Raw genomic sequence first — 13,059 nt, 5'->3', positions numbered from 1 at the left:
GAGGATTCCATGATGTAATCACAGAATCTAGAATGGTTTGGGCTGGGAGGGAGCTTAAAGTTCATCTCTTTCCAAACCCCTCACAGTGTAATTGTGTTGACACAATTGGATTTGGTGGCAGCTGTGCTCTCCTGTTTTTGAAGAGAGGAAATACCTTCCTGTAGCTGGCCCGAGCATCCTTGAAGCGCCGGCTCAAGCTGCTGATCCTGTCGATCACCAGCCGCCAGATGAGGTAGTTCTGGATGGTGCTGTGTGGGAAAGCAAAGCTGAGCTTAATCCCCTGTAAAAACCAGCACTAGTGCAGGCAGTCAGAGGGGAATCTCAGTTTTGGGTGGAAACAAGGAAGGAAATAATTGCTGCAAGTCCTGGGTTTTACAGCATCTCATTGAACTGCAGAGTCATCCAGCCTGAGAGCTGGTCTCATGTCTGTTCTGGGATTATTTTCTTATTTTTCTTCCTTCTAGAATGTAACAAGAGCTAAGCCTGTCATGTATTTTTTTCTTCCCATTGAATCTTTTCTAAGCAAGCAGCGAGACACCTTGTACTGCAGTATTTGGACTTTGAAATTTCCAAAGGCATTTCCTGTATTTTATAGGCGTGCCAGTTTTCCTCAAAAGCTCAGAACTAGTAAGGGGTCCAATAACTGACATTTCAGCAATCCTGTGACTTTTTTCGGAGCTATCCTGCAGTTTCTTTACCTGGCTGAGTACTTGGAGATAATTGCTTTCAGCTCTTGTAGATAAGGCATCCCATACACAACCACCTCTTCCTCTGGATCCACCTGAACATTTACTGAAGACATGATACGTTGGATGAAGAAGGTCCAATTAAATTCCTAGGCAGATATAGAGACATTCCAATGTTGGATGATTAAATACTTCAGTAACTGGACTTTTGACAGTCTTATGACCTTGAATGCAGCTGTTCAGTAGGAGAAAGCTTTTAAGGATATTCTGAAGACAAAATTAGGAATGGGAATAATTTTATACCTCTTTGTTGAAGCACTGATAAATTCACAAAGCCATTTCCAACTGGCATGGAATTAAGAGACCTGAAGTATGAGACTGCTCATGAAACACTTACATTGAATGAAAACTCTTCCTGCAGCTCTGCTAAGGTCATTTTGTTGTACAACAAGGTTACATCGTGCCTTTCCTCTGCTGGGGTCGTGGCCTGAAGACATTCACAAGGTTATTACTGGAATCAACTGACAGAAATATCAATGGCTGAAGTCACATGTAGGTGCACACATACACACTCCAATAATATTCAGATTAACTGGTTTGTTTGGGAAAAGGAAAATAATTTGATTTGGCCCAGTGCTGCTTCCAAAAATTCAGTACAGGAACCTGAGTCCCCCCCCGTTCAATAAAGTTTCAGGGATATGTTGAGCCAAGCATATGGATGTTAACTCTCAAACAGAGAGCATGTGAAACTGCAGGCCACATAGCTTTCTCAGTCTTGCCTGAGAAAGTGGACTGGGAATTCATAAGGAGGAATTAAAACAATCCTCAGAGACAGAAAACAGCCTTGCAGGTGCTGTTTGTCTGTTCCTTGTTTTCTTTGCAGGAGAAGGTCGAGGGGTGGTGTGCCCCACTGACCAATGATGGTGATGTAGTAGTTTACTAACCAATAAGAGTTTCTTTTCTGTACTTTCCACGTATCGGTCTATGAAAAAGACCTGAAATAATAAACTAAGAGAAATTCTCCTGATTGACTTCTAGAGAGTCTGTGTCGCTCATTCTCACTGTTCCTAATAGAGTGACACAAGCAGTTCCTTCTGTCCTCTTTAGAATGGAAGCCTCCTCTGGGGGATTTTTAGGGTGCTGTAGGTAATTAAAAGATGCAAGGGAACCTGCCCTGGTATTATCCCAAGTGCGTGGTTGGCAGAAGGTCCTGTTTACAAGAGTTCCAAATAGAAATAAATCTGGGACTGGATCAGCACAGCAGCAGTGTACACAGCAGGCAGAATTAGAGACACAGAGGCTTTGGTTTTTGGGCTGCTCATAGCACAAAAATTCTTCTTCCCCTGCTTTTGTCTGTGCTGTGGGTTTTCTGCTGCATTGAGAACTGCAGCACAAACCAGCAAGTGACTCTTCCCCCTCACCCCTTGCCCCGCACAGCTTCCTGAGGAACTCAGGATGATCTCTCTACTCACATTTGCAATCTCTGTTTCAAACTCCATGACCTTTGCCATTTCCTCTTGGACAAAGGAGTCATCTTTGGACATGTTCTTGTCTTCCCTTATCATTTTGGCGATGGTGATCATGAACTGCAGATAAGCTTCTCTCACCTGCACTCAGACACAGAAAGTGTAGAAAAGGTTTGCTGTCCATCATTTCCTAGAATCACAGAATGTTTGGGGTTGGAAGGACCTTGAACCCTATCCAGTGCCACCCCCTGCCATGGGCAGGGACATCTTTCATTATCCCAGGGGGCTCCAAGCCCCATCTAACCTGGCTTTGGACACTTCCAGGGATCCAGGGGCAGCCACAGCTTCTCTGGGCACCCTGTGCCAGGGCCTCACCACCTTCACATGGAAGAATTTCTTCCCAATATCCCATCTAACCCTGCCCTTTGTCAGTTTGAACTGATCCCTCTTGTCTTACAGGCCCTTGTAAACAATCTCTCTTCACTATTTCTATAGTTCATCTTCACATTTCTCATTCAGCAAAGCATTCTCTTTGACATGAATACCTTACAGGGCACTTGCCAGCCTCAAAACACAATTTCTGCTTCTCTATGCCATCCAACCCAGCATTCTGAGTTAGAATTAGTGCTTGGGCAAAGAGGAGGCTCTGTACTTTGAGTTACACTATGGGAACAGTGATCCAAAATTCCAGGGTGAACAGGGAAGGTTTGAGTTCTCCGAAAGTAATACCATAAATCTTCTCAGGTCTGGTTTTAGTGTCTGAAAGAAAAGCTCTGTTTCAGACAGTTCCCAGTAACACCTTTGCTTTATTCCTGATGGAAGGCTCTGACTGATTTATGCCTCAGAATGGGCCTTGAAAAGATATTTGACTGCTGAGTGCTGATCCCTGATACACCTGATACAGGAAAACTTGATGCTCCCTGTTCTTCTCACATACTTTTCTTCCTCTGTAGACCCTGGAAGCCAGATAAACACAGTGACTGGTGAAATTGAGTCTGGGCACTTACAGATAATGATTTGTGGTTTTAGGCTGAATGCTGAGCCTTAATCAGGCCAGACTCCCCCAGGCCTCAGGAGGAGCTTTGCCAAAAGATGCTGGACTAAACTCAGGGGGAGTTTGGGTCATCAGAGTTGGGCTCATTGTCTGGGGGCAGTGAGCTGGTAAATACAAATAAAAAGGGGTTGAGTCTCCTCCTTGGTCATTAGGATTAAAAGCACAGCATCAGGCCCCCTGCTTTGTGCCTTCAAATTAAAGCTGTATTGAGCAGAACTGATTTTCTTTCTCTAATTTGGGATTGTCTTTACACTGTACCTGATTTCCTACGTCTTCTAAGTCTATCTATGTCTGACCTTCTTACCCCAATTCATAAATATCCCTCTTTTCTGCTGTGAGTGCTGCTGTGGAGGTGACACTTGCAAGGGAGATTCCCAGGTCAGCAGCTCTCCTAACCTCCCAGCTTCCAGGAGATTGTTTTCTCTCAGGAGCTGGCAGCTCCTAGAGGTGCCCAAAAGGTGTGGGGACAATCCCCTATAAACCTCCCAGGGCTATATTTTAGCTATATTCTATATAAAGTGTAGTCAAACACACTGAAGTGAGAAGAAAACTCTTCCCACTGGTGTTTTCATCTGCCTTTAGAACCATGAGACGAGTCTCAAATGCTGATTGTTGTCCCTCTGTATTCCCTTCCATTCTTATTAGCAAAATTGGGTTGATGTTGGGTTGCAAATATTCTTTGTTAGCAAGGCATAATAGAGGAAAATAAAATGTACTAAGGCAGTATTTTCATCTTGGAAACAGACAAATTATCTGGCTCTATTTGCAACAACTTTCTGTGTATTTACAGAAACAGTGTTTTTGCAGAATCAGTGTTTTTGCCCTGAGCATTGGCAGAGGAAAGCAGCTAGAAAATAATTTCTCCCAATTTCATGTAATTTTGGGGGAAGGGGAGAATAAATGGCAGCAGATTCTTACTTGCTGAGCATCAGGGATTCAGAGGAAGATACAAGCAAATCACCTGCATGGAAAATGTGAAGCTCTCCTTCAAAATGAGAGACTGTCTAAGTTATAAAACATGATTTTACTTTCCCATAACCTTCATGAGTTGGCCAGTTGTGGGGGCTGAAGAATCGGCCAGCAAAAGGACTGTGGTGCTACCCTGGAGAGCTTCTCCATAGGCAAGGCACTTTCTGTCATAGTGAGAAAAGTGTCCCTCCCAGAGACCCTTGCAAATTATATGTTGATTTATTGTATCCCATTGGTTTTCTTCTCTGCCATTCCATCCTGTTACTTGTATCCAAGTTTCCCCCACCCCTCTCCTTCCCTATATAAACCCTGGTTTTTTTTATCCCAGTTGAGTGGCACTTCTGTGCTAGCCCCCTTTGCAGAGAGGCCTGCTCTAATAAAGGCTGATTTCTCTGTGGAATCACTAGCCAGAGCTCTAGTCCTTTTTCTCCCTGCGTCACCTGGGAAGGAGCTGCTGCTGAGCCAGTCACCGCTTGCCGGGCCAGGATAGGGACGTGCCTGTGCCACTGAGAGCCGTCCTTCTGAGGACACTTTTTCAGGAAGGTTGTGGCACCCCTGACATCCACCCCACTGTTGCAAGTGTTGCCCAATGTGCAGCACACGAAGAGCCTCTGAAGAAGCGTCTGCCTGCAGTTCTCACTGTGGTGCGTGCCGCTGTTGGGACTGCCACACCCTGAGAAGAACACCTTGCATTTTAGTAAGGGGCAATCTGAAGGGTAATGACTGGGACCCTCACCAACCATCTGGGGAGAAGGAAGAAGAGCCCTTGAGGACTGGCTGTCAGGTGACCACCTGCCCACTGATTTTCCGTTGGCCCTGCAGGCATCGGCCTGAAGAAAAATAGTGAGTTTCATATTTTTGGGGCCTTTTTGCTTTTCTTTCTTCTTTTATCATTGGGTGGGGAAAGGGACCAGGATGGGCAATAAGCTCAGTAGGCCTAAGCTAAGTCCTCCTGAGAAGGACTTTTATATCCAGGTTGTCGGTACCCTTGTTGTCGGAAATTTTAAGTTTTCTAAGGGGGAATTGAAGAGATTTGTTCATTGGGTTTTCAAACATTTTAAAGTTAATGCCAATTCTGTTTATTTGGGGAATTTTGGGATAATGTGGGGAGGAAGTTATATACGGTTCAAGCAAGTGGGGTTCTTTCTGTTGCAAAGTTTTTTCCTTTATTTCAAATTATTATTTGTTCACTTGAGAAGGAAGGAAAAGGTTTTGAGGGTGTTTCGGGTCCCCAGTTAAAAACCCCGTCCCCGTGAACCTCTTCAAGTGTCCCTAACCCTTCTTCCCTATCTGAGGCTCAGTCGGCAAGTGGACATAGGCACCAGACGGTTGCTGCTGTCTCCCTGACACCCCCCCACCGCCTCTCTACCCTTGCCAGGGTGGCACTGGCCATGCTGCCCCAGACCCTTCCTCTACCCTCCTCCCCATGCCCACTTACACAGTTGCATCCCCCCCGGTTAACATTAAAACTCAAGATGGTTCCAGTCTCATGGTCAGCCCCGCCATCTTGTCTCCTTTCCACCCAGGTTTTCCCGCCCTTACATCCCAAAATGGCCTCTTTCCCACCTCTACCCCCTACTCTTCCTGCCATGCCCTACTCCTCCCCTCCCACTGTGTTGTTGGGTGTAACTGCATTGGGCTCCTCCCCATCCACTGGGAAACTCCTCCCTGTCGCAGACCCCAGTCATGCCCCTTCCAACTTGAGCTCCTCCCCTGATGACACTCCCGTTCCCGGTCCCCGCGACACTGGGACCAGAAGTTGTAATAACAGCAACTGGAAGGAAGCCATCTTGGCTTCTTCAACCACTTGAAGGCAAGCAACTACCGGTTGCTCGAGACGGCCGCGCGCTGTTATTAAGTGCCCCCCATCCCCCCCAGAGGATGCGACCAATTGTCCTCGTGCTCAGATTATGAGTATGAGGACCACTGGGCCGAAGTCCAAAGGGAAGCCACTCGGGCCAGAGACTCAGCCCTGTCAAAAAAGATATTAGCCTTTCCTGTGGTACACAGGAAAGATAGGGCAGGATCACTCATTAACGTATGGGAGTCCCTACACTATAGGGAGTTACAGGAGCTGTGCAAAGCCGCTGAGGAGCATGGCCAAGGATCTAATTTTTTTCAAAAATTTACTGGAAGCCACCTTCACCACCCATGTCATGGTGCTCCATGACATCAAAAACATTATGAACTGCCTTCTTTCCCCGGTGGAATACATGCTGTGGGAAAGACAGTGGAAAAAACATCTTAAGGAATTGGCAGATGCGTATTCAAAAGATGCCAATAAACCAAATTTAACATTAGAGCAGTTGGCAGGGGAAGGTGACTTCCAAAAACCTCATGATCAAGCCTGAGACCTGCCTGAGGCAGCTCTCCATGATATTGCAAACGCTACGAAGGTACCTCTTTCTACCACGCCAGATGATAAAGTGCCAATGCAGTGCTTCACCAACAACAAACAGGGGCAAGTGAATCTTTCATTAAATACATAGACAGGTTGAAATTTGCCATCGAAAAACAAATTGAGTGCCTGCAGGCACAAAAAAACCTGTTGGTAAAAATAGCAATGGCAATGCTAATACAGAATGCAAAGGAGTTTTAAGGGCTCTCCCACTTGACCCCGAACCAACCATTGATCAAATGGTTGAAGCCTGCACCAAGCACATCTCCACTTCCACCAAGAACACTGTGGCCCTTGTGGTTGCCAAAGGGCTGGCAGAAAGTATATCCACTGCTTATGCAGCAGAAATGATTGAAAACATGAGCTGCTGTTTCAATTGTGGCGAACCTGGACATTTCCTTAAAGACTGCCCAGAAAGACATTACTTACACGACCAATATCAACCACCCAACCATCAATGGTTACCAAGACCGAGTTGGCGTTTGGGAAACTCCAATCAGAGTGCGGGACAGCCCTGCGCTTCAACAGCAAATCAAATGCCGCACCGCCCCATCCCATCAGTGAAGCTATCCATCCTGCCTCCATGGGGACCCTCATCACAAGCCCCCGGCCACATCCAGAAGGACCAGCACAGTGAGCGATTTGGGTGGGAACCAGGCTCCAGCTGGTAACCAGACTTTCCATGCAGTTAAAGGGTGACTGTGTTTATTAACTCCCTGCAGGGTAGCACGGATCACCAGGTGGTCTCTCTGAAATACTAATCCTTGGGGACCTGTCCAGCTCACCAGGACAGATACACATCATTCCCAAAGTCCAAACTGTGCACCCCGGAGACAAGATTTTTTGTCTCCTTGACTTGCATAGACCCACCTTATTATTTACAAAAACAGACTCCAGTGGCCCAAGCCTTTCTGTTACCATCTGACCATCTGGAACAGGTTCCACTCAACCCTACCACCATGTGGGCTCAGGTTGTGGGTTCCAACAAGCCTATCATAGATCCTGTTCTGTAAGGGAGAAAAGATCCATCGCCCAGGCATGCTTGACACCGGAGCAGATGTTACCAGCATTGCCCTCTCAAAGTGGCTGGCCAACTGGGAATTGCAGCCTGTGGCAGGGATGATCTCGGGGATTGGAGGAGTGGCAGTTTCCATGAGAAGTAAGCAGAATGTCATTGTAGAAGGTCCTGAGGGAAAAATGGCAACCATCCGGCCATTTGTTGTGAAGGCGCCAATCACCCTCTGGGGAAGGGATCTCCTGTCTCAATGGGGGGCTTCTCTGCACATTCCCAGTAGGGGTTTTTAGTGGGGGCCACTGAGGAGCGCACTAAACCTACCATCCCTCAGCTCACCTGTGTTGAAGTGTGTTTCTTGTTCAGTGGCTTTTCTTCCACTTTCCAAGGGTATCCCCAGAGGAAATAACAACCATCCCCTTCTGGGATGTAGTTGGAAGCAAATTAACAGCTTTGACAAGTAAAGGTGATGCATTGGTTGCTAAATTCTTTTCATTTAATACAGACAACTGGCAGGTTGTGTCAGTTGACCCACTTGACAAAGACTTATTTGCTGGACTGGACTGTAAGTATGTCATTATCGGGGACACCAAGCACATACCCCAGGAGATTGAAATCTCTCCGGCAATCCTAACATGAGCCAGAGGCACTCATTCTCATGGCGCGTTGTGTCCACCCACCCTTCTTTATGCCACAGGGCCAAATCATCGCCCAGACGATTCCGATGCCACATGAGATGCCAGTGGACTGTTCTTCACCAGGTGTCTACTGGGCAGAAGTCATTGGAGAAGACAAGCCTTGGATGGGGTGTGGACTCCGGCAAGGTGAAGATTACCTTCACCTTGATGGAGTGTTGGACAGAGGGGCAGATGTGATGATCATCCCAACCACCAGATGGCCGTCACAATTGGGAATTGAAACATGTGATAGGTAAAGTACAGGGCATTGGGGGTTACCCAATTAGCCAAACAATCTAAGAGCATCATCCAAATTGAAGGGCCAGATGGGCAATTGGCCAGCTTATGCCCATTCATTTTAGACTATAAAGCTCCCCTGTGGGGGAGAGACGCCATGTCCCAGTGGGGAATGAAAATTGAAATCGCAAAAACCCCTCGGGATTTTTCATAGTGGCTGCTGATCAGCGCCCTGCCCAGAAGCTGAACTGGAAAAGAGACCACCCAGTATGGATATATCAGTGGCCACTGAATAAACAAAAACTGAAGGCGCACAATGAACCTGTGGAAGAGCAGTTAGCAAAAGGCAACATTGTGCCAATCACCAGCCCTTGGAATTCCCCAGTCTTTGTTATCAAGAAGTCGGGAAAGGACAAGTGGCGACTCATCCAGGACCTTAGAGAAATTAACAAAGTCATTGAAGACATGGAATCTCTTTAATCAGGAATGCCCTCCCCGTCAATGCTCCCCCAGAATTGGAATTTGGCAGTTATTGATATAAAAGACTGTTTCTTCCAGATTCCCCTTGACCCTGCTGATGTCCCACGGTTTGCCTTCTCAGTTCCCTCCATCAATCGAGAAGCTCCAATGAAGCGCTACCATTAGCAAACCTTGCCGCAAGGCATGAAAAACAATCCCAGTATCTGCCAGTGGTACATTGCTTCATTGCTGTCCCCAGTGCACACCAAAGAGAGAGAAACCATCATCCTGCACTATATGGATGATGTGCTCATGTGTGCCCCCAATGACGATATACTACAGCATGCGCTTTACCTAGTTGTCAGTGTTTTGATTGCTGCAGGATTTGAACTCCAAAAGGACAAAGTTCAACGGGTGCCCCCTTGGAGGTATCTGGGGCTCCAAATTAGCAAGAGGACCATTACTCCTCAAAAATTGATGATCAGAAACAACCCAAAAACCTTAGCCGATCTCCACTAGCTGTGTGGGTCCTTAAATTGAGTCAGACCTTGGCTGGGCTTAACAACAGAAGACCTAGTCAATTTATTGAAAGGGGGAGAAGAGCTGAGTTCTCCTAGGGTCCTAACCCAAGAGGCCAAGCTAGCTCTGGAGAAAGCTCAAGAGGTGATGGCAACAAAACAAGCTCATTGCTGCCTGCCAGACTTGCCATTTGAATTTATTGTTTTGGGAAGGCTGCCACACCTCCATGGCTTGATTTTCCAGTGGGATCAAGGTCAGAGGGAACCACTCTTGATCATAGAGTGGGTATTCCTCAATCACCAGTGGTCCCAAAGTATCACCAGGCCACAAGAGTTAATGGCTCAATTGATCTGGAAGGCCAGGGCAAGAATGCGAGAACTGGTGGGGTGTGACTTCGCATGCATCCATCTACCACTTACCCTAACATCAGGTAAATTGACAAAAGTGGTTCTGGAGCAGTTACTTAGGGAAAAGGAGACACTCCAATTTGCTCTAGATAGCTACCCAGGACAAATTTCAATTCATAATCCTGGACATAAATTATTTAATTCAGCATTTAAATTAGTCCCCAAGGAAAAACAAAGTTGGAGGCTACTCAATTCTGTGACAGTTTTCACAGATGCCTCTGGAGCATCCCACAAGTCAGTGATGACTTGGAAGGATCCTCAGACTCAGAAATGGGAGACATGTAAAATAGGTTGATTGCTCCCCACAAATTATTGAGTTAGACTCAGTTGTCAGAGCCTTTGAGAGGTTTTCTGAACCTTTTAATCTAGTCACTGATTTGGCCTATGTTGCAGGGGTAGTATCTAGAGCCAAAAATGCTGTTTTAAAGGAGGCCTCTAATCCTAGCCTGTTTAAGTTACTCTCAAAATTAGTTCGTTTCCCACTGAGAGCAACCTTTCTATGTGATGCATGTCAGGTCACACACTGACCTTCCAGGTTTCATTGCAGGGGGGAACAGAAGAGCAGATGCCCTGGCCGCCCTGGCTGAGATGGTCAACCTGCCATCTTTCAGCAGGCAAAGCTGAGCCATCAACAATTCCATCAAAATGTGTCTGGCCTGGTACGCTAATTCCATCTAAAGTGGGACCAAGCCAAGGCCATCATAGCTACATGTCCCTGTTGCCAAAGGTACGCAGTACCAACCTTGAGTGCCGGTGTAAATCCAAGAGGCCTCAACAGCTGTGAGGTGTGGCAGATGGACGTGACTCACATCCCGCAATTCGGCAGGCCAAGGTATGTTCACGTTTCAGTGGATGCTTTCTCCAGAGCAGTCTATGCTTCTGCCCACACAGGGGAGAAGACCACAGATGCACAAAAACACTTAGTGCAGGCCTTCTCTGTGTTGGGGATCCCTAAAGAGATTAAAACAGATAATGGTCCCACGTATACCTCCAAGGCCTTCCAGGAGTTCCTGCAGAAATGGGACGTAAACCATAAAACAGGCATCCCTTACTCCCCCACAGGTCAAGTCATCATTGAGTGAACACATCAGTCACTCAAGAGAGTCCTAGAGCAGCAGCAGAGCAATACCACCAGTGATCCACCACAGATTAAACTCTGTAAAGCACTGTTTACCATAAATTTTCTAAACTGCTCATTTGAACACCTTAACCCACCTGTTGTTCAGCATTTCAGCAGTAACACACAGCTGAAATTGAGAGAACACCCTCCAGTTTTAATAAAGAGTCCTGAGACAGCAAAAGTAGAGGACCCATTTGAGTTAATCACTTGAGGTCAGGGATACGCTTGCCTGTCCATGCCCTCCGGGTTCAGATGGGTCCCTCAAAAGTGGGTCAAACCACACATCCCCAAGGCCCACGATCAGGCCAGTCCACCAAAGATGTAACTGTGGCTTCCCTCTAAAGGTGCTAGCGCCAAGGAACTGGAAAACCCAATCCCCTAATTAATTGTGTCAGATTATCCCTGACTGTTCTGTTTCCCAATGATGTCAGATGTTTTTAGTTAATGTTTACCATGTTGAAGTCAATCATGTAGCAGTATCCACACAGCAGTCCTGGTGGAGAAATGTGTTCTCCTGATCAGAATCTATTCCTCAATGCCAAAACTCTCCTTCTTAAACAGAAAACGGGGAGATGTTGCAGTGTGTTTCTTGTTAATGGTATGTTCAGTTATTACCTAAGTTGATGGTTTGGTCCAAATGAGACCCTCCCACCCCATGTTGTCAATCTACTCCGAGTCTCCTGCCAATCTGTCTTAAACCCACCGCATGTTTGGAATTCCACTTTGGAAATCCCCTAAACTTCGACGCTTGATTAGTGCATGTGACCCAACTTTCCCCCCCTACCTCCCTCATTGGATGATGATTTTGTGAACCTTGCCTTTTTACCCTCCCCAGGATATCTCTGATTAGCTGATGCTTTGTACCCTCCTTTTGAATTGCCTCCCTATTTCAGCTGTTGCACGCTCACATTTTCTGTCTTTTGCCCCCAGTATTCCCCAGAGCAATAAATCCTCTATTATCCCATGCAAAAGACCTCCCTCTCGTCCTTGTCTCCTCAAAAAAGACAGACAAAAAGCCATAGAGCAAGTGCTCTAGTCTCACCTGGGGTCATCCTGCTCCTGGGGCGTGACCCACTCCTGTCACAGGCTGAAGTGATAGAGCCAGATAAGCTCCAGCAAGATGCGACACACCTGGAAACAGCACCATCCAGTGTGGGTTGATCAGTGGCCCCTTTCTGACACCAAACTGCATGCACTGGAAGCCCTTGTGGAGGAGCAGCTTGCCAAGGGCCACATCGCAGAAACCAACAGCCCTTGAAATTCCCCTGTCTTTGTCCTATGAAAACCAGGCAAAGACAGGTGGAGGCTGCTCCACCATCTTCGAAAAATAAATGAGTCCTTGTGGATATGGGTCCCCTCCAGCACGGCATGCCTTCACCTTCTATGATTCCTTGGGACTGGAAGCTCGCAATCATAGATATAAAAGACTGCTTTTTTAACATCTCCCTCCATCCTTGAGACGCCCCCTGGTTTGCATTTTCTGTACCCTCCCAAAACAGACAGGCACCTCTAAATAGGTACCATTGGCTTGTTCTCCCGCAAGGGATGAAGAACTCTCCTACCATTTGCCAATGGTATGTAGCCTGCATCCTGTCCCCAGTGAGGGTCCTGTTCCCAATTGCAATAATATTGCATTACATGGACCATATTTTTGGTTTTGCCTCTGACAAAGACTATCTACAACAGACTTTACATAACACTATAAAGACAATTAAGGACGCTGGGTTTGAAATCCGCGAGGACAAAATCCAGTACACCTGCCCTTGGACCTACCTGGGACTCTGGATTTGTGAGCGGATTGTCGTACCCCAGAAGCTGACCATGGGGATGAACCCAAAACCCTGTGAGATCTACACCAACTCTGCGGGTCCATCAATTGGGTCCGTCCTCTGCTTGGGATTATGATGGATGTCCTTGTGCCCCTCTTCAATCTGCTCTGCGGCAGCGAGGACCTCGACTCACCACGCACCCTCACACTGGAAGCCTGGGATGCCATCGTTAAGGTCCAGGAGGCCCTGTCTTTGTGGCAAGCCCACCGTTTCAAACCCAACTTCC

At 46.9% G+C, this 13,059-nt stretch overlaps 1 protein-coding gene across 5 annotated transcripts in view; it reads right to left on the bottom strand.

Moving 5' to 3' along the window:
* MMEL1 (membrane metalloendopeptidase like 1) overlaps positions 1-13,059 on the bottom strand; it is a 49,533-nt gene that overhangs the window by 12,502 nt on the left and 23,972 nt on the right. For all 5 annotated transcript variants that reach the window (XM_088066463.1, XM_014257282.2, XM_014257281.2 and 2 more), the window contains 4 exons: positions 2,159-2,293; positions 1,084-1,173; positions 699-835; positions 155-248 (listed from right to left, as the gene is read on the bottom strand). In XM_088066463.1, coding sequence (XP_087922589.1) covers positions 155-248; positions 699-835; positions 1,084-1,173; positions 2,159-2,293 — 456 coding nt within the window. The remainder of the gene's footprint in view (positions 1-154; positions 249-698; positions 836-1,083; positions 1,174-2,158; positions 2,294-13,059) is intronic.

Source organism: Pseudopodoces humilis, chromosome 24, assembly GCF_049639895.1.
Source record: "Pseudopodoces humilis isolate 2021_Gansu_Grassland_sample_001 chromosome 24, ASM4963989v1, whole genome shotgun sequence".
NCBI lineage: Eukaryota > Metazoa > Chordata > Aves > Passeriformes > Paridae > Pseudopodoces > Pseudopodoces humilis.
The sequence above is the reverse complement of the archived record's forward strand: the minus strand, read 5'-3'. Positions and strand labels throughout refer to the sequence as shown.